Source organism: Kryptolebias marmoratus, linkage group LG16 (genome assembly GCF_001649575.2).
Source record: "Kryptolebias marmoratus isolate JLee-2015 linkage group LG16, ASM164957v2, whole genome shotgun sequence".
NCBI classification, from domain to species: Eukaryota; Metazoa; Chordata; class Actinopteri; order Cyprinodontiformes; family Rivulidae; genus Kryptolebias; species Kryptolebias marmoratus.
This window is the reverse complement of record NC_051445.1, coordinates 515,073-528,658: the sequence shown is the minus strand read 5'-3', so window position 1 is coordinate 528,658 and position 13,586 is coordinate 515,073. Positions and strand designations below refer to the sequence as shown.

At 39.8% G+C, this 13,586-nt stretch overlaps 2 protein-coding genes across 2 annotated transcripts in view; both read right to left on the bottom strand.

The window, feature by feature from the left end:
- Nucleotides 1–2,527, bottom strand: part of LOC108251415 (metaxin-1) — a 10,962-nt gene extending 8,435 nt beyond the window's left edge. Inside the window, exon 1 of the mRNA XM_017441717.3 lies at nt 2,376–2,527. Coding sequence (XP_017297206.1) covers nt 2,376–2,456 — 81 coding nt within the window. The 5' untranslated portion in view covers nt 2,457–2,527. The remainder of the gene's footprint in view (nt 1–2,375) is intronic.
- A 620-nt stretch (nt 2,528–3,147) lies between these two features.
- LOC108251413 (B-cell receptor CD22-like) lies at nt 3,148–9,548 on the bottom strand. Its single transcript, XM_037980383.1, has 7 exons — nt 9,447–9,548; nt 6,472–6,647; nt 6,132–6,398; nt 5,334–5,427; nt 5,006–5,054; nt 4,205–4,332; nt 3,148–3,447 (listed from the first exon to the last, which is right to left on the bottom strand). The coding sequence occupies exons 2-7, from the start codon at nt 6,533–6,535 to the stop codon at nt 3,390–3,392; spliced, it is 660 nt and encodes a 219-aa protein (XP_037836311.1). The 5' UTR covers nt 6,536–6,647; nt 9,447–9,548; the 3' UTR covers nt 3,148–3,389.
- Nucleotides 9,549–13,586: the final 4,038 nt, after the last annotated feature.

The following is a 13,586-nucleotide window of genomic DNA, read 5'->3' as shown; positions in this document are numbered from 1 at the left end:
CCGGCCCGTTCGTCTGACCCGACTGTTCCAGAACCTCTGGGCCCGGCCCGTTCGTCCGACCCGACTGTTCCAGAACCTGTGGGCCCGGCCTGTTTGTCCCGACTGTTCCAGAACCTGTGGGCCCGGCTCACACAGATGTTTGGGTTTAACTGCAGGGCTGTTTTCCGACCGCTGCAGAGGATAACCATCGTTACCCAGCATGCACTGCTGCTCGGCTCAGTGATGTGAGGCCAACACAAACATGTTTCAGTCGGGTTGAATCGCTGCGGCCTGCAGGCAGGTCCTCCCTGACCGCAGACTCACAGCACCTCATCAGTCATGGAAACTGCGTCTGTCTGCAGCTGCAAAGCATTCTGGGTGGTCAGGAGTCTGACGGCGGCCTGCGTCAGCGATGAAGGGTGATAATCTGTTTCCAGCTGGGTGCAGACAGACGACAAACCAAAGCTCCTCGTTTCAAGGTTCTTCAGGAGGAAATCATTACATGTTCCACCGCTGCTGTGGAAGGGGGACGACCGAGGAATCATTCATTTCTGTCTGTTAGCAAAATATCTCCTGACAGTCTGCACAGATTCTAATGAAACTCAGAGAGTCAATCAATTCAAGATGGCCGCCACACCTAACCAACCCTCTCAAACACAAACATGACCATAACAGTCATTTTTAGCAGAGCGGAGCTACAGTTAGGTGTGGTGGTAGCTGAGAGTCGCTCCCAACACAGACTCTGAGTGCTAACAGATCGCTCAGGCGGGCGATATGCATTCCTTCAAGGAATGCTTGTTTCTCCTGCATCAGTTTTCTTTACAACAAACAACAGGAGGGAGATTTTACAGGTTTTAAACTACAAATTAAACCAGATCAGACACCATTTTATTTATCAACAATAAACTAAAAAATTAAAACACAGAAACATGTTCGACTCGTCTTTAACTCCAAAGCAGAAATATTTGACTTATTCTAATATCAGCTGAAGCAAAAGGAGCCTGAAACGGAAACAACTTGTTTTATTTACAAACAGTTTGCTGCCATCTGGTGGAAATCTGAGGACTTACACAGAATTAATAAGACTGCAGCCTAACAAACAAACAAACAAATGTTTATCTATCCTTAAACAGGATGTTTGGTTTGACAGGGCTCTTAAATAAATAAACTTATAGAATAATGAATAATAAAAATAAATTTGGGTGAATAAATCAAACTGTTGGTTTATTTGAACTGTTGACATGTTTTTGGTTTGAAGGTTGTTGTTTTTTTTACTTGTTTTAGATTGTTTTTAATTTAAAAAAGAAAGCCCAGGCAGATTTTATGTTTTAAAGCTCCAATCAAACCACTTCTACTTGAACATTTTTTTATTTTGAGGCACAAATGGAAGCAGATGTGGATATTTTACCATCGATGCTGAAACATCTGGACACACTTGAAAAAATAAAATAAAAAACAGATCATTTGACTCATCCAGACCAAATCCAGTTTTTATCCTGACCTTAAATTCATGAAATCAATCCCTCAGGTTATTTCAGATTATGGAGGTTTGAACTTGAATTACCTGAATTATGTCAGGGAGAAACAGCAAATATGAAAAACAGAATAAATAAAGAAAACTGAAAGTGTAAACCTGCAAACAGCAGAAATAAAATAATCTGAATAAAGAAAACAGGATGTGGTCCTTAAAACCTTTAATCTGATTATTTATCTGCATCTGGTCTCCTGATGTGAACACAGTTTAATTTAATTTACTTACATTAAATTAAACAGATCCTTAATTTAATGATTTAATAGTTGGAGGACGTCCAGGTTTCAGCTGACCTAAAATCCCGTTTTCTCTCTTATTTTTGATCCAAATAAAACTTTAAATGGTCTGCTGAGTGTCCAAACAATCCCTTCAGTTTAGGAGCTTCATTCTGTCTGAATGACTCAGAGGTCAGAGGTCAGATCCAACTGAAATATTCAGGCAGAAAAGCAGAAAATGAACAATAAATATACCTTATTATTATTAAAGCTAACAGTAAGTCTAAGGTCCAACAGTTTCATTTGATTAAACATAAAAATCCTCTCATTTCTGCTGAATCTCAAAGTCTGATACAGAAAATGTTAAATTATGACATTTAGGATTGTTTTTTTAATTATAAAGAAGGTTTTTATTTTATTCCTAAATCCTGAATTATTTTAATTAAACTTCAGAGATTAAAGAATCCCAAATCTAAAATCTTTTCCTGGTTTATCTGAATTTTATGGAACAGAAATAATTTCACGGATGTTTAAACCGTTTAACCGGTAAAATCCCGGTTTAACCGTTAAAGCCGCTTCTACCCGGGTTTTTACCGGCTCGGTACCGACACCGGCTCGGTACCGACAGTTCGGTTCCGCCGAACACCCACCAGAACCACCAGGCAGTCGGTGCTGACGGACGGTAAGCCCCAGTCTCCTTCCCAGCAAAACAACTCATCGGGCGCCGCCATCTTCAGCACGAGACCCTCCTACACCGGAAGAGAAGCGCCTTCCTCTTCCGCCGTCTACCAAAGTAAAGTGCGCTCCTACAAAATAAAATAAAATAAAATAAAATAAAATAAAATAAAATAAAATAAAATAAAATAAAATAAAATAAAATAAAATAAAATAAAGATTCTCCGCATGAACAACAGATTTATCTTCATGTCGCTGACAAAACGTTTAAACAAACTAAATTTATTTTTTATTTTCTTTCCAAACTGGCCTCATGAATAAATCACTAGTTTAGTTTTTTTTTGGAACCTGAAAATTAGAAACCAGTTTTAAAAACTGCCACTTTGTTGACCCAAATCTTCAGTTTTATTTTCCTCAGAAATTAGAATATTTGGTCCAAACATCTGATTTGTGGATTTGTTTAAATCAGAAAGCAGGAACAGTTTTTTCTCTGAGCCAGACTTCAGAGAAATGAACCTGTTGAAACAACTTCTTCTTTTTCTGTTGTGAAACTATTTTTGGATTCATGTTTGCAACATTTTAAAACACACAACTGGATTACAAAATAAAATCAACTCTCAGGTTTTTAAGAGAAGGAAAACTTTCCAAGATGTTATAAAATCTGAGTTTCCTCAAAGGTTTCAAATATGTAGAAAAGACCCAAAACGTTCTTTAAGTTTTTCTTTATTTTGATGCAACTTTTTACAGGAAAAAAAAAAAACATATTTTACTATCAGACAATAAAATGTACAAGCAGACATTTATTTTATTTCCCAGTGTTTGGGTTCAGGTCGTGAAGGTTTGGAGCATTAATTTATTCTTCCAGTAACGTGTTTATTATAAAAACCAGGAGGGCTTAGAGACAGGAAGAATGATTTTATCTGTGGTGTAAATGATCTTCGTCGGGCCGCTCCTCGGCTTCTTCATGTGGGAGGAAACAGGAAGTGACCTCAGCCTTTAGTGACTACTGAGGAGTAGATGATGCTATCAGCCTCCTCCTCCAGTTTTCTATAAACAAAAACATGTGGAGTAAGAAGGAAATGATTATTGCTTCACGATAAATCAGACTCTGAGTTAAACTCAAGCTCAGCATCCTCTGAAGGAATGCCTGTCACCCGCCGCTTTTCTGCTCAAACCTAAAAACAACGTTAGCTTCGGCAGCCATCTTGATTTGGACCGGCTCCTTCCTGATAGTGTCAGTGACTGGTCAGATATTTTGCTAACAGAAACAGTTGCTGCAGATGTTGCAGATGAATCACATTTTATCCTCTGATCATGACTAAATAAATATTTCTGTCGGGTCACACGTTGATGATGAATTTTAAATATTCTGCAAGTTTTTAAATTACTTTTTCAAACTCTGCTGAAAGTTGTTAAACAGACTGAAAAACTTTTATTTCTTTATTCTAACTGATGATCAATTCTATGCTTAGTCCTTTTTTCTTCTTATATTTTTTTACTTTATTACTTTTTATTTTTCATGACGTTCCCATCGTTGGGGGAGGATCAGTGTTTCCTGTTTGTTTAACATTTTCTGAAATGTTTGTTAATAAATAATAAATAAAGCTCACATTATGATGTCACAGTGATTAAAGCGTCACTAAAAACAAGATGTTAAAGTTCAACAAACTAAATGAAATCATTTAAACTCTAATTAAAGCTACAGATCAGCTGATTGCTGCTCAGCTAAATATATTTATTTATCTTCAGTTCAGACAGGCGTGGAACAGGAAGTGTGTGTGTGTGTGTGTGTGTGTGTTCCTACTTCTTGTGTTTGTTGTGTTTGAACTGGACCGAGGCGTAGCTGATGCCGTCGTCCTCTTGGCTGGTTTCTGTCCTCTGATGTCCTGCGTCCCCAGCAGGAAGGACGCTGCTGTACACATTATCATCACGCTGACGACCACAGAGAGGAGAGAAGCCATGTTACGTGTTAGTTTTTACACACCAAGCAGACGTGTGATCAGCTCCATCATTTTTTTATCTTGGTGTTTTTAACGCTTTAGTTTATCTCTTCCAGCAGATAAAAACCGTCAGAAATGGATAAAAATATGATAATAGTTGATGAAGTTCTCTGTCAACATTATCTGTTGGCTCTGAGCAGCACGAGCTCCAAAGTCTCCGTTTCTTTTATTCTGTGGCTCGAAAGCTGAGCAGTTTGGGACCCAGGGTTTTAAAAGACGAGCAGTTAGAGACTCATAATGTTTACAACAAAGCAAATAAAAGTTCAGAAACATCCAACATCTTACTGCCGTCGACCTGAACTGTTTCTGCTCTTCAGGCCATTAAAGGTTTAACATCGAACTCTTCAGTTCCTGCTTCTGTTTCCTTTAGTGATATTTATGTTTCAGCTCGTGTTCCTTTTTAGTTTTACCAGCTCAGTTTCTGCAGAAACGTTCTGCAGAAAATGTAATTTTCATCTTTTCTTCTTCATTAAAAGTGACCTGGAGCTGCCAGTTTGACTCGAAGCTCAGTTAGTTTAGTTGTATCCCTCAGAATAAAACAACATTTCTGTGTGAATTATTTTTCTTTTAAAACATTTAAACTCGACAGGTTTCAGTCCACTGACCTTCAGCTCCATCTCACCCCTCGCAGCCCGGCTTCCTGCTGCTCGCTTCCTGCAACAAAGATTAATGTTAGAAAATAAAAGTGTTTAAAACTAATATAAGGTGTCTGAGGAAAAAACAGAGACTGAAAATGAGTCCGACGCTGAAACACTGAGTGAAATTTACTTGTTTAGATTATTCCACTTCTTATTTGATTTCCTGAAAGATCATTTGAACAAACATCTAAACATCTCGATCTTTTCTCACAAACCTGAGAAAACGTGTTTGAAAACAACAAACAGCATAAAAAATAAAATCCTGTTTCCTGTTTGAGACGTAATTATTTGGTACCTTTGAATGAGGAGGAAGACCAGGATGAAGACGATCAGAACCAGCAGGAAACCAAACACCCCTCCAACGATCAGAGGCAGGGTCGAGGGGTTTTCTATAAAAATACAGTTTAAACAGAATAAATAAAGCTGAGACTTTATTTCAAACTTCCTCTGATGGTTTAGTTTCACCATCAGCAGAAACCGACTGAGGCACGTTTGTTTCCTCTGATAAATCTTATCTCCAGTATTTCTGCATCCATCGGTGGAAATGTGTCTTTATGTTAATGAGGTTATCGGTCCGATTAAAGCTGACAGGCTGAACAGGATTTACCTGAGCAAAGTTAGAACCTTTAAATATGGAGGGGAGGAGAAAAACTATAATTCCTGCAGAGAAGTCTTTGTAACTGCGGGTCTATTTGACCCGAAGGCCACAGGAGGGTTTGAATTCATCCCTGCAGATGGAAGGTGAAGCTCTGGGTTTACTGATCCGTCTACAGTCCAACCCTCACCTGCAGTCCTCAGGTTTGGATCAGGACTGAAAGAACCAGATCCTGGATCCAGACTGAAACAAGCTTCTAAGACGGATTTAACTGGAATGTGTTGCATCCTGAGATGAAGTTGAGGAAACAAAACGTGAAAATGGACTTCCTGACAACAAATGGGAGAATTTCTGACCTACAGACTGTAGATGTCGTTAATATTTAGGTTGTTTTGTGTGACCAGCACTGATTTCCTTCATCTGGAACCTCCACAGTGTGGACGGTGTCTCAGTGAGGCTGAAATGTAGAAAAAGTTCCAGAAGAAAATCTGAACCAACCCTCAGCTTCCACCTGCAGCCTGATCGGCTCCGACCGGGACCCGCTGTTGGTCTTCAGACCACAGGTGTAGTTCCCAGAATCCTCTGAGGTCAGAGGGCCGAGCTGGAGGGCGGGGCCAGTCTCTGGGAGGGCGTGGCCATCTTTCGTCCAGGTGATGTTCAGGTGGTAGAAAGTGCAGAATGGACTGGTGCACTGCAGGGAGACAGACTGACCACCTCTGAGCTCTGTGACATCACTGGAGCTCTTTATTCTCATCCGTGACCCTTCTGAAATAAAAATAAATATTAGTTTTTATTAAAACTCATTAATCTCTGTCAGAATGAGACGTGTTGTTCTCACCAACAACACTGACTTTCACTCCTGTTCGGTTTGTAAAATGTCCTGCAGAATCATCAGCTTCCATCCTGAAGCGAAAGGTTGGCTCATCTGACGTTTTAATGTTTCTGATCCGTAAGGTGCAGTTTCCCTTCAGGTCCCCCAGGTACTCATATCCAGGGTCGTTAGTCGTTGAATTACTGTCAAACACAGACGGGGTTGTAGAATGACAGATTTCATGGTTTTTACACCAGCGGACTCTGACGACCTTCAGAGGAATTTCTCTTCCATCCCGACTGAAAGACTTTCTCGGTGTGAAGCTGCAGGGCAGGGTGACGGTCGATCCTTTAAAAGCACAAGTTGATAGAAACGGATACTGAATCGTTACACCTGCAGCTCCTGGAAACAACAGATGGAATCTGATTAAAAGTGATGACAACTCTTTGTCCTTCTTAGCTAAAGTTTGTTCATAAACCAACATGGATTACAGATTTTATGCTTGATTTCACAATGAAATATGTTTTTCCCACAGTTAGCAGAACTTTACACCCAGAGAGCAAAACAGCAGCCAGATTTCCACAAAATCAGCCTGAAACCTAAAACCCTGAACACACGTGTCTGCTTCTGACAGAAACGTGTTCAGGGTGTTGATGAACTTAAATGAGTCATAAGAAATAAAATCTTTTAGTCTGAAGAGCTGCTTAGTGAATTTATTTTCTGTTACACATTAGTGTACGTGGTTGAAAATAATCAGATTATTCTTAATCTGACAACAGAAGACAGATTTTATATTTATTGGATTTATTTTATTTTTCTGAAGCAGTCAGACGGAGCTGAAACCTCCGGCCTCTCAGAGACTGGCTGCTCATCTGCACAGACATTAACTTTATCCCCAATAAAACCTAACAACTCAGGAAAGGTTTAACATCATTTCCAAGGCTTTTTGTTACAAATCAAAGATGTTTGTCTTAAACTTTTTAAAAAACCTTCAGTGATATCTCAAAATTGACAGAGGTTAATAAATTAAATTAATTTTCTCATTTAATTTCTCACATTCAACCTCAAATAATGGTGCATGGATCATAACGTACAAAACAAAACATGTAGCATGTCTCTGTAGTATATATGTAATATATATATGTTGTATATATGCAGTACGGCAAGAAAATTCCCTTTAATTAAAGAAGCAGACATGAAACAGAAGCAGAACTGAGAGGTTTTTATAGAAACATTCCATAAATCCTCGGGTGAGAAGAGTCAAAGTTAACGGACGTCCGTTCCTTTCAGGCTGGTTTTAGTTCTGTTATGCAAAAATGTTTTCATTTCTGTAATTTCATGACTTTGAGAATTTAAGCAGCTGGTCATAAAATAACATTCATGCAGTTAATTTCCTTCAGATATTCTGAATTATTTGTTTTTATTATTTGTTCTTTATTTGCTACAGACAATTCATCTGATAACCTGATTACATCATTAAAGATTCATTTAAAAACCTCCAAACACGCAATTATCCTCTTAAACATTTAGCTTTTTTTGTAAACTTTAGATTCTGAAACAGAATTAGTTAAATAAAAAGACAGAATTTCAGTTTTTGGGGCTTTAACATAGATTAAAAGTAGCAGAATTACTTACAGTCAATCTTTTGAATAAATTAAAATAAAACATCGTTTTACCTGCCAGCAGAAACATGAAGCTCCAGAGGATATTTTTATTATAAAGTTTCATCCTGAGTTAGTCGTCTGTTTGCTGCTGATCAGAAAAGAGACAGAAAGTAAAAAAAAAAAGTCTGATGGAAGAATTGTGAAACATCCTGTTCTCACTTCTCGACTTCCTCCTCTGTTTGCCAGTAAGTCTTCTCGACTTCATCCTTTAAATTCACCCAGCTTCACATCTTTATGTGTAACTTCCCTAAAAGAAGTAAAAAAACAACAACAAACAAACAGAAAATTAAGACTCAGAGACAAAATATAAATGATCTGCAGTCATGTGTAATCAGAGGCTGTATTCTTTATAAAAAGGCCTTTTTTATTATTGTTTTTAACCCTCATCACTGAAGAGACGAAGAGAAATCCTTTTTAGCTTAACTTTAACCCGAAGGCCACAGGAGCTGGGATACTCTAAATGAAAAACACAAGATAAACTGAGGGAAACCAAACTAAGATATAATGAAAGTTAACATAAACTGAACTAGGATTTAAAAGCCTCAGCTGCTCAGACATGATCAAAACTAAATGAACTGTTAAAGTCCCACTACTCAAACTCTCTGGCTCTTATTTCTCTTCCCTTTTTGTCAGGTTACAGAAGCAACATTAGTGTGGAGGAAAGAGGAAGAAAAGAAACGGACACCTGACGGAGCGCAGTGGAGGAGGAGGCCCACCTTCAGCCTTCTTCCTCCTGTTGAAAAAGGGACAACCCGCAGGATTCCTTCTCCACCGGACACTCAGTTCAACAGTTTTATTTTTCCTTTTCTTCCTAAAAACCACACCAACATGTGACTTCGTCGGTGACAGCAGGCGTGTGAAACCGCCGGCGCAATAATCCCAAAACCAAACAGAAAAAAACATCCGACGCTCCCCTCTGATCCGTCTCTTTTCCCTTTTAGAGCCTTCCTGCTGTGGTGATTTGGAGTTTGTGTGAGTACTTCCTGGTGGGCCGTCCTGGCGGTTGATTGGCAGCGCCTCTCCACACCTGCAGCGGATCAGGCTGGTCAGGAGAACTCGGGGTGGGAACCAGACCAGCGCTGGAGCATTGTTTTGCCAAGTGGTAAAGTGCTCTGCACCTTCCCAGGATTACCTGTCTGGTCTGTGTACGGAACTCGCCACGAAGCTAAGTGACCAACCTGTTTACCTGTGCCTGTCTGCCTGCCTGGAAAGGATACTTACCTGTTGCCTTCTGGAGATCCAACCAATCTTCTACTGGGAAGTACTTACCTCCGTGCTGTGGATCGTTCCTCTCACTGTAAGAACTCTCATCTGGAAAACAACCTCATTCACACTTACCTGCTCGTTTCCCGAAGAAACCTCAGAATCACAACGTCCTCTGCTTTCAGGTCCTGGTTCCCGTTTGTAACAGCTGTAGTTGTGCAGTGTCTCTTTAAGATACTCCAGTATCTCTAATGACGTCACGTTTTGCGCCGTGGCTTCTCTGTAGAGAGCGCGAGGGAAACGTGCTATAGTTGCTACATGGACATGTTAGCTCTCTAACTTTAGTAACGTTACGGGTAGTTTGGACTCTGCTCATTTTCATGTTTGATGATATAGCAGCCGTTCAACCAGGCTTTGTAAGGTTGGTGAAGAGTTCATTAAAGGACAACACCGTGGAATTCCCAGTATCGGTGTGGTTGTGAATTTTCTGCCGCCTCTTCTCCTTCCCTAATACAACCCAAACGTTACACGTTCATCCTCGCACAATCTGCTCACTGTAAATAAAAGCACTTCTTGTTACGTTGGTCTCCCGTGTCTGTCTGACGCCGAACTGCTCTCCTAGAAAAGTTTGAATCCTGACACCTGCAACGTACTTTAAGCCATTTCTCCTTAAAAAACACACACACACACACACCCACACACACTCCACCAGCCCATTTTTATAAGCTTGGGCTAGTTGTACCCCGCCCCCCACTGGTGAGCCGTCAAAGGTGCCAGTGATTAAAAAAACACAGGGGAGACGGCAACTAATGTCAGCATATAACACAAACCTAAAGGCCAACTAAAAAAATAAAACAAAAAATTAAGCAACATTGACAAGGCTAGGCTTGGCAGGATTCAGAACGTGCAGACGAACCACAAACAGGATTAATGTCTCTGGACTGGGCACTCACGTGACTGGCTTGGAGCAGGACCTGAACAGGTAAGTCTGTCGTGGGTCTGTCCTTAAGAGTTTCACCGGTACATCTCAGTGGGGATCCAAACAGCCAAATTAAAGTGGTCACTTCCGCAGGGCCGAGTCAGAAACTTCTCCAATATTGATTCCATTCAGCCAGCAAGTTCTAAGGTCCATTCGCCTCTGTTCACAAAGCTGAGTCTGTTTTCTGATGATTCCTTCACACAGAGCAGGCAGCCTGGTCATGGACCAATCAGCTGCCTGCGTCTTCCAAATTTCACAAAACGCCAGGAAACCGCCAAGCCCAAAGAGCAGAAGTCCTGTTAAAAATCCAATCATGTACACGTTTTCAATATCCACAACCGACATTCCAAAAAAAAACACAATTTTCTACTGCTCCCAGGAATCCAAGGTGTGTTCAACTGGAAATGTCCCGTCGGGGCAGGAGGGCTCTCCTGTGCCTTCGCGTCGAAAAAAAAAAGATCCATCATAATTTAATTCAGAAATTATGCAAATGGAGGCTCCAGAAAGACAGAAAGACAAATAAAAAGCAGATGGGAGGAATGGAGAGAAGAAAATGTGTCCATCTTTCCCGAGGGCAGGAAAAAATCAATAATTTAATGAATTAATCAACAACAAATCCACTGATTCAACTGTTCAGATAGAAACAAACAAGAGAAAACACAGATGATGAAGTAGAGTTACAAACTGAAAGTATAAAAACTATTATTATATATTAACCAACAGTTTCTAACCACTAACCACAAGTTATGAGCAAAAACAAAAAGGAGAAGCAAAATTAAACACAAATCAACCAGAAAACCAATTAGCAAACAGCAATAACATCTTAGGATAAAAGACATCAAAGGTAAGACAGTTAAAAGTAAAATAAAACCAGAACATCAAACTAAATCTAGTCTGGAGGTCAGGAAGCCCACCTCCTCGCAGCCAGGTGAGTATCGGGTTAAAACTGAATCTCTGAGGTGTTGAGCAACAAAAACAACAACCTCAGGTTTGTTCAAAGATCCAGAACAGAAAATATGGATCATTTAGGCTTTTCTTGTTTCCAGACAAGCTTTAGTTTTAATAACAGAGTAGATTATTTCAGCTTTCATTGGTAAATAAAGCAGAGTGTCATCGGCATAACATTAGATACCATTTTTTTAAATAAACCAAATGAATTCTGACTGAAACCATTTTTAAAGATAATTTTCTGAGCAACAGGATCTTTAAAACTACTTCCTCAAGAATCTTAGGTTACTCAAGGTAAATAAAACGTTTTTGATTTTAATTAGATTAAACACGAGGATCAAAAGTTTACTTTTAGTTAAATTTAGTTGTAGAGGAGAAGCAGCACTAAAGTGAATTTTGAGTCATGCATTGTTTTTTAAAGAAAAGTTCATCGACCACCTCATGAAACTTCCTGTTCTGACAGGAAGTTTACGAGTCTAAAAGCAGAAGAAACAAATGTTTATCGGGCCGAGCTTTCTGTCTGATACCAACATCTGCAGTTTCACACCGTTTTACCTGGAATAAACATTGTCAGTGCTTAAATAAAGAACATTAATATTCATACAAAGTGTTGTGGAGGGTTAGGATTAACTGGTTCTCAGCTGAACCTCTGAAACTCAAGAACTGCAGACAGTATTTAAAACCAGCCTCTGAACCCACTCCTGTCTGGACCCCCGGATTCCTTCGCCTCCTCATCAGAACCTGGAAAACGATCTTAAGTAAAGCCCCAAGTTAATTGATCCGCCCTGTTATCTCTTCCGGTTTCAGCCTCCGCTCCTCATCCCAGTGAGGTCAAATATGCCAACTTTAGGAAAGGCAGCAGAATTAGCCTCACATAATTCAGTGAATATTTCGTTTTAAACTTTAATAGATGGAGGAACCTGTTGTGTTCCTCCCTGACCTCAGACTGCCTGGTTTAAAAGCTCCTGGAGGTGAGGAGGAGGCTGTTCTTATTAGATGAACAGCCGGTGATACCGACCCAAAGATGGACTCTAATGTTGCTCTGTAGAAAATGAACATTATTAATCAGTGACAGATGGTGGGAACCTGTGATTGTATGGTCATCTGGTCATCAGCTGATCTGGGACCAGCAGCATCTCAGCTGTCTTACTGGTGTTCATGTGAAGTTTGTGGCTCACAGCTCTGTGGGTAAAACCTTTACGATCCTTGATGAGCAGGCTGAGAATGACAGAATCACACAGAAACGTTACAACAAGCTGATCTGGCTCCAAGCTAAACACAAACAAGCCTGATGTCATCTCTGTTGGCATCTCAGCACTGAAGCGAGGCCTGGAGGCGAACCTACGCCCTTCCTGCTGTGAGGCGTCAGCTCCAATCGCTGCTCCACCCTCCAACCACCTCCAACACGTGAAAGGAAGACCAACACTTTTGACTTAACAGTCAGTATAAAGAATATTAACTTTGGCTTCTAGACTTTAATAATAAAAAACATCTGCTTTCTGCATTTTTAGTTTGTGCAGGAAAATGTTCAAACGTTCCTTTTTATTATGTCGAAGTATTTAAAAAAAGGTTAGAATTTCTTACGTTGGTCTTGAAAACAATTCGGATGTCATCATTTTTCCTGAGATGACTTTTGTTGAAAAATTAAGCTTTATAAAAAAACGGAACATGAAATGAACTGAAGAGCTTCCACAGAAGACAGGTTAGTCAGAAACAGTGTTTGAAAGTGAATGACTCATTTCTTGGCTAACATATAGACTTTATTAAGAATAATTATGAATAATTTACCTTTACTGTTACTTCATAGCTTAAGTTAGGTTGATGGAATGAAGGTTAAACATTTTGGTTGGGTGACTAATTGAAATCATTTGGCACGATGATCTGATTCTGTTTCCTCTTTATGTTCAATCTGATCTTAGTATCCTTTACCAACCTTCATTAACCTGATTAAAAGAAATAAAAAGATGGAAACAAACGAAGTTGACCTATGTCTTCTGTCAGAATAAGCCTTGTTGAGGTAAAAAACAATAAGTGATTCTAAGTAGCAGAGATTTTAAGTAAAATAATGTTCTGTTTGTTCTGAGAGATATTCCTCTCTGCAAGCACACAAAAAAAAACATTCCATGTGTGATCAACCTGCCTGAGCAGATCCAACCAACCAAACCTGCTCCATCAAACTTAATTATATCCCCGCAGTGTGGTGATTCTGGAGGTTTAGTATTTTTGGTACTTCCTGGTGGGCCGTCTCGACGGCTGATTGGCAGCTCCTCGTCACTCCCTCTACACCTGTGGCAGATCAGGCTCATCAGAAGGCAGCTGGTACTTAAGGCCGTGGTGGGAACCAGACC